Source organism: Bactrocera tryoni, chromosome 3 (assembly GCF_016617805.1).
Source record: "Bactrocera tryoni isolate S06 chromosome 3, CSIRO_BtryS06_freeze2, whole genome shotgun sequence".
Classification (NCBI taxonomy): Eukaryota; Metazoa; Arthropoda; class Insecta; order Diptera; family Tephritidae; genus Bactrocera; species Bactrocera tryoni.
In genome coordinates this window covers 77,232,485-77,255,597 of record NC_052501.1, presented here as the reverse complement: position 1 = coordinate 77,255,597, position 23,113 = coordinate 77,232,485, and the positions used below count along the sequence as shown (strand labels likewise).

At 38.1% G+C, this 23,113-nt stretch overlaps 2 protein-coding genes across 6 annotated transcripts in view; one reads left to right on the top strand and one right to left on the bottom strand.

Moving 5' to 3' along the window:
- LOC120770186 (major facilitator superfamily domain-containing protein 6) overlaps window positions 1-23,113 on the top strand; it is a 30,772-nt gene that overhangs the window by 892 nt on the left and 6,767 nt on the right. Inside the window, exon 1 of one of the 5 annotated variants that reach the window (XM_040097415.1) lies at window positions 5-72. The exons of 1 other annotated variant lie outside the window; for it this stretch is intronic. The gene's annotated coding sequence lies outside the window, so the exon portion shown is untranslated. Of the gene's footprint in view, window positions 1-4; window positions 73-183; window positions 202-18,926; window positions 18,967-19,795; window positions 19,897-23,113 lie in introns of those variants that run through there. 3 more of the 5 variants (XM_040097416.1, XM_040097413.1, XM_040097414.1) reach the window with 3 other exon arrangements.
- On the bottom strand, window positions 2,014-14,858 carry LOC120770185 (transferrin). The gene is given in 5 exon segments (XM_040097410.1): window positions 2,014-3,414; window positions 3,416-3,633; window positions 3,697-3,999; window positions 4,089-4,456; window positions 14,275-14,858. Coding segments are annotated over 5 exon segments (2,139 nt in total). The 5' UTR covers window positions 14,375-14,858; the 3' UTR covers window positions 2,014-2,264.

Below are 23,113 nucleotides of genomic sequence, written 5' to 3'. Positions count from 1 at the left end.
GCAATTTCTATGGCTGCTTAACAACCGTTGCGGTGAACTTTTTGGATCAGGGGCAGGTGCAGTGTATAGGTGGTAAAGAAATACATTAATTAAATAGCAACAAGCATAAGAAAAAACAAAAAAAAAAATAGCTAGATATCAGTGACAAGCGTGAAACAGCTGATTGCTGGAATGTCAACAAAAAGGAAAAAATAAACTGTTGTAAGTAATAGATTGTGCGTTTATAAAAGTCGAGCAATAGATGGCGCTGTTGTGTTATTGAATTAAAGAAACGGTTATTTTCGAAAGTCGTATGGATTGATTTGGGGAGAAGGAGGTAGCAATAAGAGGATCTATAGGGAAAAGGTGGTGACTATCACAAAACATGGTATTTTGCTCTACGAATGCAAAATCAAATCAATGCTCCATGATTCGGGTGGAGGGCACTCGAAAAGGATACACTTGATAAGAAGCTTGAACGTGTCCAAAAAGCGGCCTTCATATGAATCTCCGGTGCACTGCGAACTACACAAATACTAACTTAATGTTATTTTACACACAACACCCGTGGATATTGCCGGTATTTGTATTGCTGCGAAGTGCTCTCCAAGGCTCAGTGGAGATTCGAACGCGGACACGCCGACATTCTCTCTTTTAACCACATTCCAGAAAACTTGAATAGCTGCGTCGCAGTGGCCAATCGGGTCGTCATTTTCTCTGGTCACAAATGATATGTGAACGGGGCGGAGTCGCTGGGGAAGAGGCGGGAGGGCTGGAAGGGGAGTTTTCTGTAAGGAGCCTGCGTCCATTTTAGCTTTAGGCTACCGAACCACTGTAGTGTTTTCAGGTAGAAGTGGCTGATATTAAGATGGTGGTAGATGTACTGCTACGATATGTAGCCGACTGCTAGATGCCTAGAGTAGAACGTAGACGATTTACTGAATTACTTGCTCTTAGCAAAGTTTGTCCTGCTGCAATTGTACGCTTTATTACAGAACACTGTTCAGTTAAGTGTTGCGGTAAAACTAAAAATCTTGTCGGACGTAGGTTGTTAAAGTTGTTTGAGGAGGGTGATGTGGTGTGGTTTTCCAGAACTGGGGTTGAAACATCTCGGCAGTTATAGTTACGGTGAACCGGGCGGCAAAGCCAAATCTCAGCAAATTTGTATAGGCTCAAGCGCTATGCCGATTTCAAAGACTCTTATGAAATTTATATAGGAGTTCTAAGTTTTAAGCTGCCCAAATGAGATCCTCAAAATAGGTTCCTTCTGCGTGCAAGCATAGAAGGCGTCACGGAAGGCATTCTTCTGAATAGGCTTGAAAGCCGAGGTGCTACTTGGACCCCCTCTGTCGTCTCAAAATGCTTGCCTTTCATCGGCCTTTTTAGGCAAGGAAACAAAAAAAGTCACATCTGTGCTGTAGGGTGGCTGCGGAAACGTTGGGATGCCGGCCTTGGTTAGGTAGATGTTCACAAGAAATGCGGTGTGAGCTGGGGCGTTATCGTGGTGCAATTTCCAATCGGCTGCGATGTCTTTAAGGACCCGATTGACCCTTTTTGACAAATTTAACATCTGGGCAATTAAACGAATAATACTCAGTCGAGTCGCAGGTTTCCCAGCACGGTCTTCTTCAGCGACCTCGACCCGGCCCTCCAAAAACGCCTGGTGCCACCGAAACACACTTTTTCTTGCTAAATCAAACATCTGGGTAAGCCTGCTTTATCATATCTAACGTCTCTTTCGCAGATTTACTGAGTTTCACTCAGAATTTAGGCGCATACCTCTGCTCTAAAGAAGTCTGCATTTTCGGCTTGCACCACTCACAGAAAAATGTCGCGCGAAAATGTTTGTCCTGATTCTACAGGTGCTCGGAGACAACTGACTAGCCAGTTCATTAGCTAGGAACGACCTCTACCGAATCCAGTCGTTGCGCGAACGCTCCGAAGTACAGTCGCGGCGGAAGAAAATCAGTCCTATTATTTACATGACAAACCCTGTACATACACATGTTTATATTTCAGAAGAACATAAAATCGAACGATTTTTTAAGACAATTTATTGGCATAAACAGACACCTGCAAACGGTTAAACATACTTAGATGGCTTTTGGTTTATAAAAAATACAAACGTAGAGTATAAAATAATATCACAAAATTGCATACATTTTAAATAGTACCATATACTTAAAACTCGTCTCACAAATATCGATAGAAAATTAAATTAATGACTAACCGTGAATGAAATGTTTAAATCTAGATAATGGCTTATACATTGCTGCGAACCAGCTTCAGATCCATATTCTTCTTACAACTAAAAGTGTCGTTATGACTAGCAGCGTTAACGAACACTGCAACGACTGACTCGAATTCGGATCTACATAAACGTTTTTCACATAATTCTCGAAAATATCCTCCATAATGCGCTTCGAGTTATCCGCTCTCAAATCGACTAAACCTCTCAGTCCGTCCGTCTTATCGCGGAACATAACATTATTACGCTTATCGAAAATGCCATACATGGTGAATGGGCGCGTTTCGGGCCGATAGCTTTTGCCGAAGAGCTGATCGATGTCACGCAACGAATTGTAGATTTCATTACGGCGCGTCAACGAATCGTTATGCGTCATTAAATGGCCGCGTGTGGTCCAATGCATATAGCAATACTCGAACTTTGAGTGACGCTCATTCGCGCCGTAGGGACATAAAACGCGGAAGGACTTGTGTCCGGTGTCACGCACCCATTTCGCTGTTATATTGCCCACCGTATAGTTTTTATATATAGCCGAGCTGAGAAAAGCCACATCGCCACCTTCGGCTAAGCAACGTAAAGCGCCCTCATCGCCATGATAAGTGTCCGGACAGGTGCGATGCGCATTCGGATGCCAAGTGCACGAGTCACGATGGAAATACGACTGTAGTGCGGTCATGCGTTGTGTTACATTTACAATAGTCTCCTGTACCGATAGATGTGTGGGTCCTTCGTATGAGGGTAGACAGGCTTTTGCGTTTTCCAGATCGGCAAAAGATTTGAAGCTTGAATCTTTATGCACCACAGCTATGACGGCATAACGTTCATGCATATCCTGTGAGAATTCGTAAAGTATCGGCACGAGATTGTAGTCACGTTGTGCTTTAATACGATTCTCGTGATCGACCAACACGACATCGGCTGCCTTGTATTTGATGTCATCCATGCACGAATCCAAGCTTTCAGAGCGTATACACTGAATATTCGGTTCGACGCCATACACTTGCGAGGCTTCTTGTAGCCACGAGCATTTAACATGCTGTATTATGGAGGTAGTACAGTAAACTATTGAACGCGGTGGATTACATTCGGGAAAGCTATAAGCGCTCTGGAAAGCCGTTGCCTGATCGAGATAATCATCGATGGGTATGACGTTATCCAATGTAACGATTTCTATATGATAATTCTCTGAGGCTTAGCAAGGCATTCTGCCAGCTATTCGGCTCGTTGTGGTTCAAGCCAGCGACTAGATTTTGTATTTGTGCAGCGTGACTGCGGCGCGCCGCTATAACTGGCCAGGGTTTGGCCACCCAAACACACGGACGTTCAGTTGTGATAGGCTGTAGATGTCCATCGGCGCATAAGTAGCTGTACTCAGATGGATTCGCCTGTGCAGGCAGTCCAGTTAACTGAAATTATGATATAAATAATAGTAACTAAAACTCGTGCGAGTAAACAAGTTGAAGACTTACGCCAAAATGACTGCGCACATCATCCAATCGCGCCCAAGCAACATTGCCGACACCATTTGTGAGGCAATACAAGGCGCCGCGCCGTCCCCAATGTTTGTCGCCGATATCGCAGCGGTATGAATCGTAGCAGAGCTGACATAACGACGGATAGCGATCTTTGAGTATGCGATCCTGTTTAGGATCCGGCACCCATGGTCCAGCTTTGCAGCTGGGACCAAAATATTTAGCCGAGGCGCTAATGCGATCTTCCGTTAGTGAGATTTCCGGATTGCATGATTTCGAAATCAATGTCGATTCGAAGTACTGTAATTTAAAACATTCATTGTTATTGTTACTTTTGAAAAGCAAAATTAAATTCTAGGTTTTCAAATCATATATACATATGTACATACATTAGCTAAAACCTCCGTCCAATGATTGCCCAAACCATAACCGGGATGACAAAGTTTCGCACCGCGCAAATCATGCACCGTATGTATGTTGGCCTCATTGTCCACCACCGCGACTACTTCATATTCGAAATTGGTTTCATGTGAGCGCATCTCACTCGTAACTAAAATCTCCACGCTAGCCCAACGCGCTGCTATTAGCTCCTCGGCGGAGAGCACGCCGAAATGCGCGGTACCTTTATGTATGCGTCGTACACAATCCAGTCGATCTACGCCAATCACACACTCAATATTACTGGTGGCTTCGAGGAGCGGACAAAATTTCGGCGTTTTACGGTACGTGCCACGAGACTCGACAATGCAGACGCGCACTGTGGAATAAAAGTTTTATTTTCTATTATATGTATTCTTTAAAGTGTCAAATAAGCTCTGCAGACAGGGTTTAATGATGTTGGGTTTGGAAAATAGCTTTGATACTGTGCACAAAAAAATTTTAATCTTAACCTTCAAATTCAGTCGACTGGTTTACCTTCTCTATCATGTATTTTTCCAGTTCTTTTATTCCATTTCATTTACTTGTATATACTATAAGTTTTCGGACAGAAAGTTAGTAACTGTTTTCCAAATATCTGGCGCAAGTGGAGTTATATTTATGCGAAGATTGCACAGTGATCCGTAATTGCCGTCATTAGTCTTGAAAGCTGCTGTTTGGCCTTACAAATTCAAGGAGCCTCTTGTCGACCTGAGGTCTACGACACCTAGCTTATCAGTTTAGTCCCCAAAGACTGAGTTTCCTTACAGGGTAGTAGACTTATACAGACATTGTAATTCAACAGTGGATTCAAAACTAATATTGTCGTGCCTCGAAGGGTTCCATTATCGGTGTCCTTTCTCACTGTTACAACTGTATTTTTTCAGGGATCTTCAATAAATAATAACATTTTTTTGTGAATAACTGAGAATTACATATATTAGTTGCAAGCCGCCTCCGAAGTCTATCAGAGATCTCTGTTTGGTTATAATAAATTCACAGGTTTGCCATTGCTTGCCGAAGCGAACATGTTTTTCATTGGAGACTTCGAACGATACATATAGGGTTTGTCCGGAAAGTAGTAGGACTGATTTTCTTCCGCCGCGACTACCTATTCGGTAGAGAGCGTTCCTAGCTAACGAACGAGCGGCTGGTCAGTTGTCTCTGAGCACCTTGAGAGTCAGGACAAACATTTTCGAGCAACCTGTTTCTGTGAGTGGTGCAAGCCGAAAATGCAGCGTTCGTTAGAGAAAAGGTACTCTTTCAAATTCGGTGTGAAATTCGGTAAATCTGCGATAGAGACGTTTGATATGATCAAGCAGGCTTACCCAGATGTTGCTTTAGCAAGAAGTGGTGTGTTTCGTTGGCACTAGGCGCTTTTGGAGGGCCGGGAAGAGGTCGCTGATGAATGAGCAAATCCAAAGTGAAAACGATGCTCATTGTCTTTTTTGACATCAAAGGCATCGTCCGCCATGAATTTTGTCCTCCTAGACAAACCGTCAAAGCCAAGTTTTGCTTGGAAATCCTCAAGAGATTCGAACGAAGGGTCAATCGGGTCCGACAAGACATTGCAACCGATAGGAAGTTGCACTACGACAACGTCCCGGCGCACACCGCTTTTCTTGTGAACATATACCTAACCAAGACCGGTATCCCAACGTTTTCGCAGCCGCCCTACTGCCCAGATGTGGCCCCCCGCACTATTTATTTGTTTCCTTGCCTGAAAAGGCCGATGAAAGGCAAGCATTTTGAAACGACATAGGGGATCCAAGCAGTATGCACATCGGCTCTCAAGGCTATTCTAGAGAATGCCTTCCGTGACGCCTTCATTGCTTGGAAATCGCGCTGGCAGCGCTGCATCGACGCAGAAGGAGCCTATTTTGAAAGTTTTTAAAGAATTGTAACGATTGGTTCAATAAATTTTTAAATTGACTCAGTCCTATTACTTTCTGGACAAACCCTGCATAAAGAGAATAACTGTAATCCTTACGTGCATGAACTTTTCTATTTAGTGATTTGAGATTGAATGAAAAGCCTGGCTTGCTTGAGACCCTATACATCAAATGGATGAACAAAATTAAGCCCAAAATTGCTAAAGCAGTTATTGTACCAATAATAAAAAAGACGAATTAACATAACTACAAAAAGGCTGTTTCTTTCATTGCCTGCATTTTTTATTGTCAGTAATTCTGCGACGGTTCATTTTTATGAGAGATGTGCACCAAAAAGCTTAAACTCATTAACCCTTTGTATACTTAGAAATAAATGTATTAAAAAATTTGTATCACAAAAGCTTGCGAAGGGCATCATAACAGATCAACAAGATCAGCACCAACAATTCAAAGACAACTGTGTCTTAAGCACTGATTTTCGGCTATTTTAAAAAGCTTTTTAATAAACTGTTATCTTTCATTTACGTGCATATGTAATAAACTTTGGTTTTTTATATGCAAATTCATTGGAGCGCGTTTCAATTGAAGAACAGCGTGATATTTCAACGAAATATAGGTACACAAATTGACCTTGAATATGCGGAGAAGAAAGACGCGTTAATATTAACGGTCATTAAACGAGTTGCCATGCGAAGTGCTTGATTAGTAAACCTGACACAGTTTGAGTCATGCTACTTTAGAGACATTTCAATGTTTCGCTGGAGTCCCCAAGTATTATATATAGAAATATGCATTGCTCCACGTCAAAATTTGACTGTTTGTGCGCGCTTCCAACATTCAGCCATCCGCTCGTTAGCTCATTGCCGCTATTAATTTGTTGTCTAGTCTATAATTATCAAGCAACTATAGTACTATATTATGTATGATATACACATATATGTACTTATGCAAGTGTAAGTGTATCCATGTGGTCTATAAAACAAGTGGATGATGTAGCCTTCACTGACGTTGCTCGCCGCCGCTGGATGCGTGCGACAAATTCAAGCAGTTTTGTAATTTCCCATACAGATGAACATGCATTTACACTATGTATATCATTTCCAGAAATTTACGCATCTGTAACCGGTTCTGTGCGTATTTGTAATCGATAGCTGTGTAATTTAGTCTCTGTCAGGGGATTCACTAGCTATTTATGAAGTTAATTTTTCTTAATTTTTTTGAGTGTGTCTCTGTTGAAAGTTTTTTTTTAATTTTTGTTTTTACATATGAAAACATATATGTACATATCATACATATGTATATGTAAACAACGTTGCATAATTAATTGATATTTATCTTACGCTTTCTTTGTTTACCTTCTTTTGCTGATTTAATACAAGCATTCTTAATTTATGATGTTAAACAAAAATCGGGAATTTTATTTATGAGTTTCGATGACTTTGATGAATAAGCAAATTATTCTGCTATTTGAGAATTTCTTTTGAAAAAGTTGCCAGACAACATCAGAGTTGACATGAAAATACCCCTCATAAATTGCTTTAGCCATTTAGGACAAATCGAAAAGAAGGTCGACAAAAGATTTAGCAAAAAGCCAGTTATATACAGCTTCAGCTTGATAACTGATTCTCATGATCGCTGTGAATCGCACTTGAATTACTATAAACCGTCCTTTAAAGCCATAAAATAGAATTGCTATACTTACTATAGATCTTATAAGTCGACAAAGTGCTTAAAAATTTTATTTCTATTTCCACCAGCTCATCGAGTTGTCTGAAAGTGGGTGCTCACAGGTGTTTAACTTGTTCTCGTAAAGGCGGAACAAGCAAGAATGCTGTGTGTAATGTTTCTACCTCGTCTTCTTCCAAACAGTTACCACGGGCATCCGGTAAGATACTCAACTTTTGCTGCTGAACACCGATAGGAACTCCATCAACTAGAGACAAACTAACCTTACTGAGCGCAAGGAGCCCTTTAGACCACTTTCGCAAAGATCGCAAGATCGGAGAACTGAATGGAATAGAATACACTTTAATGTGTTTCAAGAACTTGCTTGGCGCTTTTGAGGTTATGTGATCTATAACCACATGATGGATGCAACGACCTTGAGGAAGAACTGAAATATAAAAAAAGTATACCATGTTAGCCTTAGAGATGGGTGCCAGGCTACAGTAGAATCGCAGGAAATTGTAACGCTGATGAGCTAGCAAGGAAAGGCATCCTAGAACCGCTATCAGTAGAATGGGAGCGTTTCGATGCTTCCATATGCTCTTGTGTTGTACTACTAGATAGCTGGGCTTCACAGGAGCTTGGCCAGCACTGAGCCACCATCGCTACATGAGCTGTCGCAATGTCCTTTTGGCCCAAGTTCGATCGGAAGAGTGATCACTTTGCCTTCAGTACGACTAGTCTCTCTCTAGTTGTGGGGCTTTTAACAGACCGTTGCTCTATTGGCGTCGATGCTGTAAGGCTGGTAGTCTTACCTGATGCCATCTGCAGAAGCTGTATGGATAAAGACGAGCTGGAACCAGTCTTCACTTCCTTCTTGACTGTCCCGCATTTCGGAGGTCAGGACTTAAACACTTGGGAGTACATACCTTCAGACATCCCACCAAACTGGCGGGAATGAAAATTTTGTTGGCTTCTAAGCGTTTTGCTAATTTATTAGTTCGAGCACAGGAGTTCTTCTTTTCTATGGCTTCACAAAGTACTACATGTAGCAATCCACGTGCGATCTCTCTAGATCAGCCATCTAACCTAACTTAACCTAGCTTTAGTGATATAGCAAGGCTTCTTCTGCTTCTCACCAACTCTTATGAGTCGACTTGAGAAATTTTCTCCGAAATTTTACACAAAGAGTTTTAGCAAAACGCTGCGCTCAACCATATTTTTTGACAAATTCGGTTTCCCGAGGTTGAAAGAAATACAGTGAAGAAGTTGGGTGCTATGATGGCTGAGAATTTGAACAAATATGTGAAAAGTGGTATCAATCGTTGCTGTTATTGACTAAAAAGCTCATTTTTAAGTTGATAATGTTAAAATGTAATGTTAACGTTTGATGTCATAATGTTAAGAGAGTTTTGAATATTAAAACCGCAAGTCTGTAAATAAAGACTAGGTTAGGTTAGGTTAAAAGGTCGATTCTAAGATTGGTCTTAGCAGGCCGGTCTATTGTGATACCTATAAACTTCTATATACGAGAACATAGGACCCTTACACATCGACAAAGCCTGATACAAATTTTTTGAGACAGCTAATATCATTTTCGGCTATGTCTTCTGATTCACCGCTGGTACGACTACCGAGATGTTCCAGCCTCAGACTTCCAAAGAATGGAAATTTAAAAATTTCTTTGCAAAATCAGATTTTAGTGAGTCTTGAATCTTAAAATAGCTTGATTGATTATTTACTATCATAGTGACAAGTTGTCTTAGCTCTCTGTGTAAAGTTGTTGCCAATTAGTGGAAAAAAAAAAAAACAAAAAAAAACTGGAAATCAACGCTTAAGGTTATTGCATTTCTTTCTACATTTCTTCTACCTTTTTCAATAGATCCGTATATATTTTAAATAATATACAATTTTTTAAGGGGTAGCTAGTAAGACAGCTCCTTCATTAATTTGACTTAATTTTTAGACAAGTTTTAAACAACGAAATTGCAAATTATGAAAAAAGTATTTAAATTAAAACCGGTGTAGATTTATATTGTCATTAGTAATTAATTACGTGAAGTAAAAGTCCTAAAAAATAGATTGCAAATATTTTAAACACATAATGAACATTTAGACTCTGTAATTATCTTATTTGGATGTGTGTATGTATTATGTGTTTTTTGCAATTTCGTAGCTTTCGAATTTTGCAAGGCTAAAACACCACCTTTCAACATTAACATTAAAAAATTACGAAACATAACAGTTTTTCTTTTTTGTTTGCAAATTTGAAAAGCGTTTTAATTGTTTGGTGTGATATTCGGCTAGTTTAAAACGAAAATCGATGTTAGAAGGTTGCCACCTGTAGGCAAATATGAATTTAAAGTCAACTCAATCAGATGAAAAAGCGGCAGGGGAGAAAAGGACGTGTGTGAAATTACAGAGGAACGGACAAACAGACATATGCTGGACATGGCTAAAGTGACTCATTTCGCTATGTTGATCATGTATATATACTACTATGAGCAAAGAATAGTAAGACTTTGCTCATAATTTTAAAATTCATAACTTATTTTTCAAAATCTATGTCATCCTCTTTAAACTAATCGCTTGTGCCAACGTTTTTTTTCAATCCTTGAAACAGTTGTTAAAGTAAATATCCGGAATTGCCTTCAATATCCGTAGCGAATCACGTTTAATGGCTTCAATTGACTCAAACCGGTTTCCTTGGAACGGTCTTTCGAGTTCGCTGAATAGCAAGAAGTCACAGGAAGCTAAATCCGGCGAATACGGTGGTTGCGGCACGATATTCATTGAAAAGTTTGCAAAAAACTCACGAAGAATAAATGCTGTATACGACTGGGCATTATGGTGGCGTAAAAACCAAGAGTTGTCCAACATAATTCCGACCTCCGAACCTTATAAATAGCTTCGCGCAAACGAAGCATAACACTCAAATAGTATTTCTTGTTGACAGTTTGGCCGGTCAGAAAGTATCGGAGTCCACCACATCATGATAATCGGTGAAACTTTCAACATAACCTTGATTTTTGACTTGCTTTGATGTGTTTTTTCGGTTTCGGTTCACCTTTACCACGATATACGGCCAAATGATCGTCTGTTTCCAGGTCCTAAGCACAGATCCAAGGCTCATCTCCAGTAATTATACGTTTCATGGCATCCTGGTAGTCGAAAAGCATTGTTTCACAGATGTTAATAGTACGATGTTTTTACGAAAAAATTTAGTGATTTTGGAATCAATCGTTTTACTTTTCTGAGGTCGAAATAATCTATCAAAATGCTTCTCACTAATACTTCCGATATTCCAACGATGCCAGTAAGATCTCTGACTGTTAATCGTCGATTCTCAAGCACCAATTTCTTTATTTTATTGACGTGTCGATCATCAGTTGATTTTCATGGCCGTCCTAGACGTGGTTCGTCGTCAATGCGTGTCGACACTCTTTGAACAATTTTTACCAATCAAAACCACTTGGTCGTGACAAAAAATTATCACCGAAGGCCTTTTTCAACAATCTGAACATTTCGGTACCAGAAATTTTATTCCGCATAGAAATTTTAATGGAACTTCCTTATTGAGTACCTTAACCTCATTGTAAAAATCGCCGAATGCACTTTATGTTCTTCAGAAAGACAAGCATACGAACCTAGAAAAAAATATTTCGACGAATGGGATTTCGCGCGACGTCTCTTTTTGGTGTTACAAAGATCGTATCAAACTTAATATACCTTGTTCACGGTATGAATATGTATCTACATGTGTATATCAAATTCATAACCAATAACAATTTAACAATATGCTACAATTAATGGAAAGCTAATACGTCATATTTCCATATAATCTGCATAAAATCTAACTGAATTTAAACAGTTTTTTAGTTACTTCAATCAGTTAAGTAACCTGACTAATTTCCAGTTTTGTCATTGGGTTATTTTTTATATGTTTATTTCCCAAACAAGTTTTATTGCTTCAAATTAGCAAGCGCTAAAATTTATGAAACAATATTTTTTCTAGTGTTTTTTGTTTGTTTGTTTTTGCAAAAAAATTTTAAAATATTTGCAGCGCAAAATCAGGTAGAATAAAAGCTGGTTTAGTTAACAAAAAATAATTGAGAATGCTTGGTGAAGAGGCAGTTATGATAGATTTTGGCTTTCTTTGTTTTAAATTTAGCGGCGGTATTTTTTTTTTGAAGATTCGATTTTTTAAGCCAATATTTTGAGAAATTTATCAAAGTATGTCTTTAAGTTAAAAATAGCGTACGAAACTAGTGTTGTTATGTTGCTTTTAGTTAAATTTTCGGTGATTTAATGAGTAAAGGAAATTAGAAGAGTCTGACGAATCGAACAAACAACTGGTATAAATCACATAAATTTGTATAACCAAAAAGCGATTGAATAGAAAATAGTTAATGATTTAATAAGTTATATAGATGCGCTCTCTAATATTGAATTAAGCTGGACAACGTTGTTGTTGTCTTCAAATTTATATTTTTTTTACAAATGAGCAGAGCTTTGAACTAGCAAGCATAGAAGTGGCGAATCGAACGGTTTTGAACAGTTAAAAGAAGGGATATAAGGCAGCTATTTTTGGCGAAAAACTTATATGTAGTTCTGTTGAATAATAATTTTCTATCGGATAATTAAATGGAATACATTGTGACAAAAGAGGTCCCGAAAATTGTAAATATAACGAAAAATATTTAATAATTCATCAATTTTTATTTTGTCGCCTTGAAAGTAATCTCCACCAGATATAATATACTTAAGCCAACCAATTTTTCAGTTCTCAAAACACTTATTGACCATCTATACCTTCGGAACAAATTCTTGATTAACTAAACTACACGTATCGAAAAAACAATGAGCTCCGCCTTGATTTTTGAACGGCTTTGGCATGTTTTTTCAGTTTCGGCTCGTTTTTTTCTCTGCCATTCTGATGATTGTTAACTTGTTGGCATATCAGAATCACAAACTCATGTCTCATCAGCTGTGGGATCGGAATTCGCACGATCAAGTAAGTCCAAAGAGGCCTGTTCACGGTACTCTTTTTGGAAAAAAATAAGTTTTATCGGGCTGAGTTGAGCAAGAACGCGTTTCATACCCAAAATATCCATGAAAATCCTTCGAACGGACTCGCGAGACATTTGCTCTCTTGCCGTATTATGAATGTCGACTTTAAAGATTTAAAGATCGCTAGGAATTTTTGATCATTCAAAAATATTTTACGACACAGGGTTGCCATGAGTTTTTATTAAAATAATTTAATTAAATCGATATCGCAATTGACTGGATTTTAATTAAATACTATAAATTGACAGCTATCTACATAATTGTATGTCAATTAGGTTAATTGAACGGAAATTAAATTAAATTAATTGATTATTAATTCAACTAGAGTTTTAAAGATAACATAATTTTTGCAAAAATACTTTAACTAAAGAAAAATTGTATTACAATTCTGTTGTTAATACCCTGAACAGGGTATACTAAGATTTCCACGAAGTTTGTAACAAAGTTCTCCACAAGAAGTTTCTGAGTTCTTGTACGGAAATTTTTTTTATTTGACAAGATATCTACAAGAAATTCGGCATAAGTTACTCTCCAATACACGACTACAATCTCCAAACATATTGCTTAGAACGGACCACTATAGCATATAGCTGTCCTACAAACTGATCGGTCGAAATCAAATCCTTGTATGAACATCTTTTTCATTTGACGAGATATCTTAACGAAATTCGGCATCTATTATTATTCAAGGCAACACTACAATCTGCCAATGAATCGTTCAGATCGGACGACTCTAACATATAGCTGGCATACAAACTGATCGGTCGAAATCAAATCCTTGTATGAACATCTTTTTCATTTGACGCGATATCTTGACGAAATTCGGCATCTATTATTATTCAAGGCAACACTACAATCTGCCAATAAATTGTTTAGATCGGACGACTATAACATATAGCTGTCATACAAACTGACCGATCGAAATCAAATTTTTGTATAAAAAACTTTTTTATTTGACCAGAAATCTTCAAGAAATTCGGCATCTATTATTGTTCAAAGTAACCCTATAATCTGCGAATAAATTGTTCCGATCGGACCTCTACAGTATATAGCTGTCATACAAAGTGATCAATCGATATCAAATCCTTCTATAAAAAAGCTTCTTTATTTGTCAAGTTAACTTCTCAAAATTTGGCCTAGATTATTGTCCAAAGCAACTTAATAATTTCCGAACAAATTGTTCAGATTGGACCACTATAGCATATAGCTGTCATACAAACTGATCGAGCGAAAAGAAATTCTTTGCTTGAAAACTTTTTCTTTGACAAGTTTTCCTCACGAAATTTGCCATGATTTATTGCATAAAGTAACGGTAAAATCTATGAATATATTGTTCAATGCTTTTTCGTTTTTTTACTTTGTTTTTTGGTTTGCTTACTGCCCAACCGAGTGAGGTTCCACTGTACCGACAGCGTTTAAACCAACATCATTTGTACTTACAGCAGAGCTTATTTTATAACATTTAATTACATGCTAATATTGTAATCATAAATAACTGTAATGTAATTTTTCTTATTTACAACCGACTTACACTTTCCATCATCAAACACTTCGGCGCTTGTTTCGACATTAAATACTGATAAGATTGCCAGCAGCAAAACAAATGAACGCCCCTCGTTTGCGAACATCATCACCACAAAATTGACTATTAAACACACACGTACTAGTTAATAATATGATTTATTTCCAGAAATTATTTTAATCACTGCTATAGTTGTAATATAACTCGGTATCCAGTCGTATGTGTGTGTGTTTTTAAAATTGCACGGAAAGCCCTTAAATTGCACAATTTTGCACTTGATTTATCGAATGTGGCCTTAATGGCTTTGCACTTTTCGAAATCCGCTGGGAAGCTTATTTTGTGGGTGGTTTCGTGTAAAAAAAAATAGAAATGCAACTGTTATCACTTGAAAAACGCCCACTTTGTAACTGTAACGGCTGATAAGTCGCACGATTTTTTTTTTTTATTTTATTTATTTATTATCAATTTACTTTTGCTGTTTCAAGCAGCCACTTTTGCTATTTTTCCAAACCCCGGCTTATACGCTGAGCTTTCGCGTCCAACAAACTACACGCAGCGATCGCCGCACAACAACTGAGCGCTGATTTTCGAAAATGTTTGTTTACATTTGAAATTTTGAAATCATTGCCGTAAAAGCGCACTTTGAATCGCGCTTGGAAAAACCGGTTTACGCTCTCTCGCATCTCAGCTTGGCGCTCCAAGCGAAAATGATCTGAAGCTGAGATTTGCTTAAGTGCAGATCAGTGGAGCTGTATAATTTCTGGGCTGTTGTTGTTGGCGGTGATGTTGGTGATTTTTTGCGCCGCCACTGTTTGAGTGACAAGTTCAATGCAGTTTGGTTTGGCATCAGCAACTTGTGGTTCTGCTTGTAATGAAAAGTGATGTTGACAATGAGAAAAAATGCAATTGTTAAACTGAAAAAAAAACGAATATGCGAGTCGCTCCACATGACTGATCAGGTTTCCGTCAATGCATATCATCATTTTATGATTTTCGAAAAATAAAATTCAAACGTGTAATTTCGAAAGAGCACGCAGAGCGCCGCTTGATAACTATGAGCTACATAAGTATAGAAAAAAGTAAAGAATTATTTATGGCTTAAGTTCTTTTATATGAATTACTTGAATCTTTAATTTAAAATTCAAATTTCGCCACTTAACGGTAGCTTGCTTTAAATAATGTTTCGAATACAAGCATGGGTAATGAAATATTTTCGATTGTATATTTTTGTTTACTCACCTTGGAAAATGACATAAAAATATACTCAAACATAACGGTTTTTTTTAACTCGTAAGTACATATGTTCCGAAATGCAACCTTGTTTTCTTTCTTAAGAACATTTTGTTGGGTTGAGAAACGCCTATCAACCAACAAAATCATGTAAAATATTTCCCAAATATTTTAGCTTTGAAATACATACATATATAATAGGTGATCCATTTCGAGGTTCCCTCAGTTTTAAGGAAAAAACAAAGAAACTTCAAATTGAATGTGGAATGTTTATTATCATTCGAAAGAACATTCTTTGGCATTCTTTTTTTTTTGAAGATTACCTCTTTCAAATATTGGTCGCGGTTACGTCTCAGATGGTCCATCCGTTGAGTCCAATTATCGAGTACTCTTTCGATCATTTCGACTGGTATCTGGCGAATGACACACGTAATGTGTTGCTTCAATTCCTGAATCGAAGCCGGATTGTTCTCATAGACATTAGACTTTACATATCTCCACAGGCAAAAGTCTGAGGATACAAACGGCCCACAAACCACACCGAACCGTGGTTTTTCTGGATGAAATAACAGCTCTTGAATCTTTTTAGGTTGCGCTTCGACCCAAAAATTTTGCTACAGTATACAATAGTTTTATACACCTAAGGTTTGTACGTATCACCTAAAACCAAGCGAGATAGATGTGTCCGTCCGTGCTTGGTACACATATTAGCTTCGGTTAGATGGCTGATCGATGATCGCACGTGAACTGGTATATGTAATATGTTCTGAAGCCATAGAACATAAGAACTCCTGTATTCGGACTTACAGATTGGAAAAACGCTTAGTAGCCTATACAAATTTGCAAAGGCGCTTAATTTCAACTTCTGCTAGTTCAGTGGGATGTCTGAAGGTATGCGCTCTTAGGTGTTTAAGTCTTCCAAAAATCTTCTGCAAACGGCGTCTGGTAAGATTCCCAACCAATGTATAATAGTCTGTTAAAAGCCACACAACTAGGGAGAGGCTAGTCTTACTAAGGCTAGTCTTACTAAGGGATCACTAGATCTCCTGCGATTAATCTTGGGCTAAAAGGGTTTTGCCAAAGGCAAAAGTACCGATGGTGGCCCAGCGCTGCCCAAGCTGAAATAAGAGCATATGGGAGCACCGATTCTCTCCGATTCTACCGATAACGGTTCTAGGGTGCTTTTCCTTGTTAACCCATCAGCTTGATCTGCGATTTCGCTTTGGCCCGGCACCCATACCAGTCTTATCACAAAGACACTCGATGCGCTTGATAGTTTAGGCACCCCTCGACCAACCCTGAACGCACTGTAAATGAGTTCAAGGCTAGTATCGCCGCTCTGCTATTTGTGTGAGTGGTAATTTCTTTAAACGAGGCTGCACTCCGGAGCAGCAGATCTACTGCTACCTTAATGGCTGCAACCTTGACTTGAGGGACACTACAATAGTCAGGAAGTATGAAACTGGAGTTGATAGAGAGCTCCCGGCAGTAAACCCCTCCACCAAGCTTTGACCCATTCATAAAGAAGCTCCCTTATTGGTATAATGGCAGAGAAGAAGCCGCCAGAGTTCGGTTTGACGAAATGAAACTGTAACTTGGTACAGGAGATTGCAGTAGAAAGGGCCGAAATTTTTTGAAAAAGTGGGCGTGGCTCAGCTCTCTAATATGTTTAATGTACAAATCTCCTAGACTACCACACCTATAATATCCAAACTCGCTAAAGACAATTTTTATAAGAACTATTACCCACTCCCCCTATAACGGTACTGTTAAAAACTACTTAAAGCGCTATAAATAAATACAGATGCGTTCCAAAGTAAACAGGACTTTGAAAAAAACAGAACAAATATTTTTTTCGGCAAAATCAATTTATTTTATTCAAAATAGTCTCCTTCTGCTTCAATACAGCATTTTACAGTGTCCAAAAACATATCGAACGAGTGTTTTAGCTCGTTGGCCGGTATGGTCGCCAGTATGCCGGTGCAAGCCTTTTGAATGGCCTCTACGTCTGCAAAACGCTTTCCTTTCATGGGCAAATGCATTTTACCGAAAAGGAAGAAGCCGCACGTTGCCATATCAGGTGAATACGAGGAGTGGTTAATGGTTAAAATGTGATTTTTGATTAAATAATCGTCCTTCGAATCCTTCGAGCAATTTTTGGTTATCAGTCAACTTGTGCGGAACATGAATTTCAATGATGATTTCGGCTGATTTTTGATAAATTCACGCACAGGTTTGATGGAATTTTCGATGATCACGGATTTTGATTGGCCCACATGTTGATCGAATTGAAACGTTTCGGTAAAATTTTTACCAATTTTAAAACAAAATTTAATGTTGGCTCTTTGTTCGAAGCTTATTTTCGCAACGATAACACAAACATACTGACACTTAAAACGCAATACCTTCACTTCCAATCAATGAATTGTCATGAAATTCGCACTGAACAATCGATAAAGGCAGCAGATTTTAACGCATCAGTCGACATATAGATGGCGCAACCAGGGGGCGCTAGATTCAAAAAGTCCCGTTTACTTTGGAACGCACCTTGTATTTCAATACACCAGAAACATTAAATTTTACGCCTGCGATAGTATGAGAGAGCTTTAAACGAACCTACTTCCCATATAAAACATAATAATAAATAAGTACATAATTTGTGAAACTTGCTTCGAAAAAGAGCAAATAGTCAATTTTTTTACAGTGTACCCATATGTCTGATGATCTTTTTTATTTTTGTTTATTTGTATATGAATAAAATAAAAGTTTTTTTTAAGGTGGATGTCTATTTTTTTATTTTAAAAGGTTCAAATTAAAAATTTACTTTCCACTCAAAATATTAATGAAATATCTTTTTGGGTAATCAGTAAGTTATTGTGGTAAATCTTCCACATAAAAGTGCCAGATAATAATTCTTTTTTACAGTGTAATTATACATATGAATAGTGTGTGGTTAAGCACTTCAAACGCTCAGGGCTTCTCCATACTTTTACTCTCCTTTCAATATTGATAAGCTTTATCAATATTTTATTATGTATACATAAAGTTAATACCATATAAATGCGAAATCTTATTGTTTTTATGTACATACACACATTCATATATACATACATAAGTATGTAGAAGTAGGCATATGCACGTCTGCCTATAAGTCTTCGAAATTGCGATTAGGGTAAACTCATTTAACTTTTCTTTGTGTATATTTATTTATAGATAATATTCGTATAGTATAATATATAGTTATATACTGTACAATATTATTGCATCTTATTTACAAAGTGTCTGCTCTTTAAATGTTGTCATAACTTTTTATTTATTTAATTTGTTTTTTTCGCTTTTTGTTTACTTATTGAAGTGAGGTTATATTCGAACTGTAAACCGTAAGAAGCGATAAAGGCCTTTTAACTTCAATATTATTCGAAATAAAATTGCATTCGTTTGTCTTTAGTGCCACGAGCAACAATTGCGCGGGTGAGTTTACTTGCTGGCGAGTAATTTACTACAGAGCAAACACTCGTAATGATTGACAGCTAAGGGAAATGTGTGGAGAATATGTGTATAGATTTCAAGATAAATACGAATATTGAAATAATAAATAAGCACAACAATAATGTGAAAGCTATAAAAATATTGTTAACAAAATTTAATTTCGTTGTGAGAAATTAATTATAATTAATAATTGTAATTGTTATGGGAATTAACGCGGCAAGTAGTCATGCACTAGTGAAGCAACAAGTACGAGACGATTGTGATTTTGCATGTGTAATAACGCAACGAGTGACTAAAAGGCCTACTGCCAGTTGTAAGGGTGCCTTAAGGACAAATCATTGCATTGGTGGTTATTATGATTACTCGAAATATATAAATAATTATTATAATTTATTCTTTAGTATACCTTTGCGTATAGTGAGGTGAGAATTAGGGTTCAAAAATACTCAAACCCTAATTCAAAACTTGAACTCAAAACCATAGAATTTTCATGCTTAACAGTTCTCAACTTTTGCCAGGCAAGGTACTAAGCTGAGAGAGTAATTTTGATATCAAAAGAAGCTAGTTATAAATTTCAAAGTTGAGAGGTGGCTTTAAGTTTGTACATAGGACCATAAATTTGACGAATGAACTCTGGAAGCTGAGAACAAATAGAAATTGTTGCTTTTCTAAAAGTGTGGAAATCAAGTTTGAGTTTATGCCTAGAGCATAGTCTACCAGCAACGTAATTTACAACAAATTTCAATGGGAGCGTGTGCTAACTATATTCAAGAATTAGAAATAATTGAGTTCTGTATGAGTATTCGACTTGGCTAGTTCGATTCGCTGAAGCTTGGAGTGTTGCGAATCGATCAAGCAAATGCTATAAATTAAACATACAAACTGTAGAGTGGTGAATCGAACAAACAATTGGTATAAACTAAATAAATCGTAAATAGAGAGTGCATAGCAAAACGGTTTATGAGATATCCACATAATATCGGGCATTGAATTCAAGTGGCTAACATTGTTGTTTTTATCGAACGCAATATTTTTTAAAAAATGACCAATCAAGTATGTTTTTACAACTACGAGTACTTTCTCGAGGACTCATATTCGACACTGTTTCGTTTTCCTCCCAGCGGTCAGGGTGTAGCGGTAGGATATGTCTGTCGTAAGAGGCGATTAAAATCCAAAACGCACTATGATTGTTATTTCATCAACACTGGCGTAGACACCGCTTATGCGGTTATAGCCGAGTTAACAATAGCGCCTCAGGCTTTTTTTCTTTTTGCAATGTGACGTCAATTGCAAAATCCAAACGAAGCCAAGTCCTTCTCCACCTGGTCTTTCCTACGAAGTGGAGGTCTTCCTCTTCTTCTGCTTCGCCCGGCGGGTACTGCGTCGAATACTTTCAGAGCTGGAGTGTTTTCGTCAATTCGGACGACATGACCTAGCCAAAGTAGCCGTTGTCTCTTAATTCACTGAACTATATCAATGTCGTGGTATATCTCGTACAGCTCATCGTTCCATCGAATGCGATATTCCCAGTGACCAACGCGCAAAGGACCATAAATCTTCCGCAGATTTTTTCTCTCGAAAACTCGTAACGTCGACTTGACTGTTATTTGGCTTGCCTCGAAATATCAGCTTAGTCTTGTCAGAAATAGTGCTGTAATACCCAGTTTGAACTGATATTATAAACTTTGAATGAGATTCCTTCTAACGAAAAGACATTTGAAGTTAAAGCGACAAATATCACGAGTCATTGAGTTTGATGGGTGCTCAACTGGTAGTAGCAAAAGCTACCAGGTCTGACCGGAGACTGACTTAAATCTGGTGCCACGGGGAACAGTGAGCCCTTGGAGTTCGCTCCAATCTGCTCATTGGATTTGACCCTTTAGGGAGATTTGTGGTGGTTTAAGCCTGTAAGCAAGTAAAATTGAAAATTCAGTTCGGTGTGGAGTCGCACTGCGGCCAGATGCCGGAACCACAGCACAGATCGGCCTCGAACTCGACCAAAGAGGAAAAGGTGTCCCTTCCACGCGACCAATTGGAACCAAATAAACATGACGTATGACGCAGTTTCGGTTTTTATATTCTTTAACACAATTGATCAATTTTTTTTCTATTCGCCAGTCTTCGAGTTTCCGAAAAGGAAAATCTCACTTCTGACTCATTATAGTATGTTCAGAGTGTTGCTTTAGGAGCGATAGTATTTCTTACAGTAATATCTGCCAAAGTATATTATAGGCTTTTAGGCTCCCTTGTAGTCTGATCAGTTCAAAACTAACGTTCTCGGCGAGTTAAGCTGGGTGTGGGTGGAAAGCAAAGCAGAATTTCTTTCTCTTAAATAACACCCTTCTAATTTTATTTGCCAAAAGCAAACTTGTTACTGAATTTTATTGATGGATTACACAAATATTTTTAAAAAGTCTCGTTAATAAATAATTTTTTACCGATTTTCGCGGAATACTTTTAACGCTCGGCATCAAATATTTCGCAAGCACGATTTTTATGGCCATTTAAAGCATAACTGCATTATAGGTACATGTGTACGTAATTTCATACTATTTTTGTCAAATTTCGATTATATCTTCTGGGGAGTTCCCTGGCGGCAGGGGGTAACCCCACGTAAACAAGTTGAACTGCCATTCGCTTTGCTCACTGGCTTTTTAGCATTGGCTACCTGAGTTGCAGTGACGTCACAAGCCGCGATCGCAGCTACGCACCAAACCAATTTGACATACTATACAAACTGTACGATACTATTTTATATCGAAATATGTGTGTATGCATGTAGCTACATATATCCAAGTAGAGCTGGTTCAGCGTTTTCTCATCAGCATGCGAAGCGAAGTGTTAATTGCAGTTCCGAGTAGTTGCAGTCGTAATTGATTGAAAAAATAGTTGTTGGGGAATTTCGACAGTTTGTAGAATTTCAATTTTCGATGAATCACTTTATAAAAATAGAATATCGGTGTAGATATTTGGAATAGAAAAACCAATGTTATTCTAATTCGGTTGAACGCGTGTTTAACTACATTAGATTTCACAGTCAAGGTGATTTTTTTAACTTTATTATTCCTTAGTATCTCACTTTTTAATTGGTCACACTGATATCCGAATTATGGCAGCTGAAGGTATTCTACTTTCTCTTGGTTTCACATATTACTGTCACATTGAAAGCTCTCAAAGCTAAAGTGTCTTAGTCACAGTTAGTCTTGGAGTTAGATTATCGGTCACAAATCCTGCCGTTTATCTCAAAGAAGTGACCATTCATTCAGATAGCATTAGATCGCCTCTATTAGGCTTGAACTCATTTATAGTGCGTTCAGGGTTGTTCGGGGAGTGCCTAACCTCGCTATCAATAGCATCGAGTGTCCTTGTGATAAGATTGGTACGGGTGCCGGGCCCTAACGGAATCGCAGGGAATTGCAAAGCTGTTGAGCTAGCAAGGAAAGGCACCCTAGAATCGCTATGGGTAGAATGGGAGCGAGTCAGTGCTCACGTATCATCTCGTGTTCTACTACTAAATAGCTGGGCTTCGCGGAAGCCTGGCCAGCCATGGGCCACCATCGGTACATGCGCTGTCGCAAAAGCCTTTTGGCCCAAAATCGATCGCAGGTGACCTTGTGTTATCTTTGCCTCCAGTAAGGCTAGTTTCTCCCTAGTTGTGGCGTCCATGCTGTAAGGTTGGGAATCCTACCGAATGCAATTTGCAGAAGTTGTATGGAAGAAGATGAGATGAAAACAACTCACCACTTCTTTTTTGACTACATCTAACCTAATCTAACCTAGGACACTCGTTAGAAAAGGCATTAGTACAACTTTTCCTTCTGCAGGTGTTTGTTTCAAATTTCTGCTCCTGCGCCTGTTTCCAATGGTTTACGTAGAGCAGAGCTAAGGACACTAGCTCCTCCGCTGCTAGAATATATCGAATTTTGTTTCAGCTTCATATTAGATAAATTTCGAATTCTTCAAAGCATCTTTAAGGTTATATTAGTAGGCTTTATCATTTTACTGTTCTATAATGTTTCTTTCAGCTTCAAAGAAAAATAAACAAGTAAGGAAGGGCTAAGTTCGGGTGTCACCGAACATTTTATACTCTCGCACGATAAAGTGATAATCGAGATTTCATAATACGTCA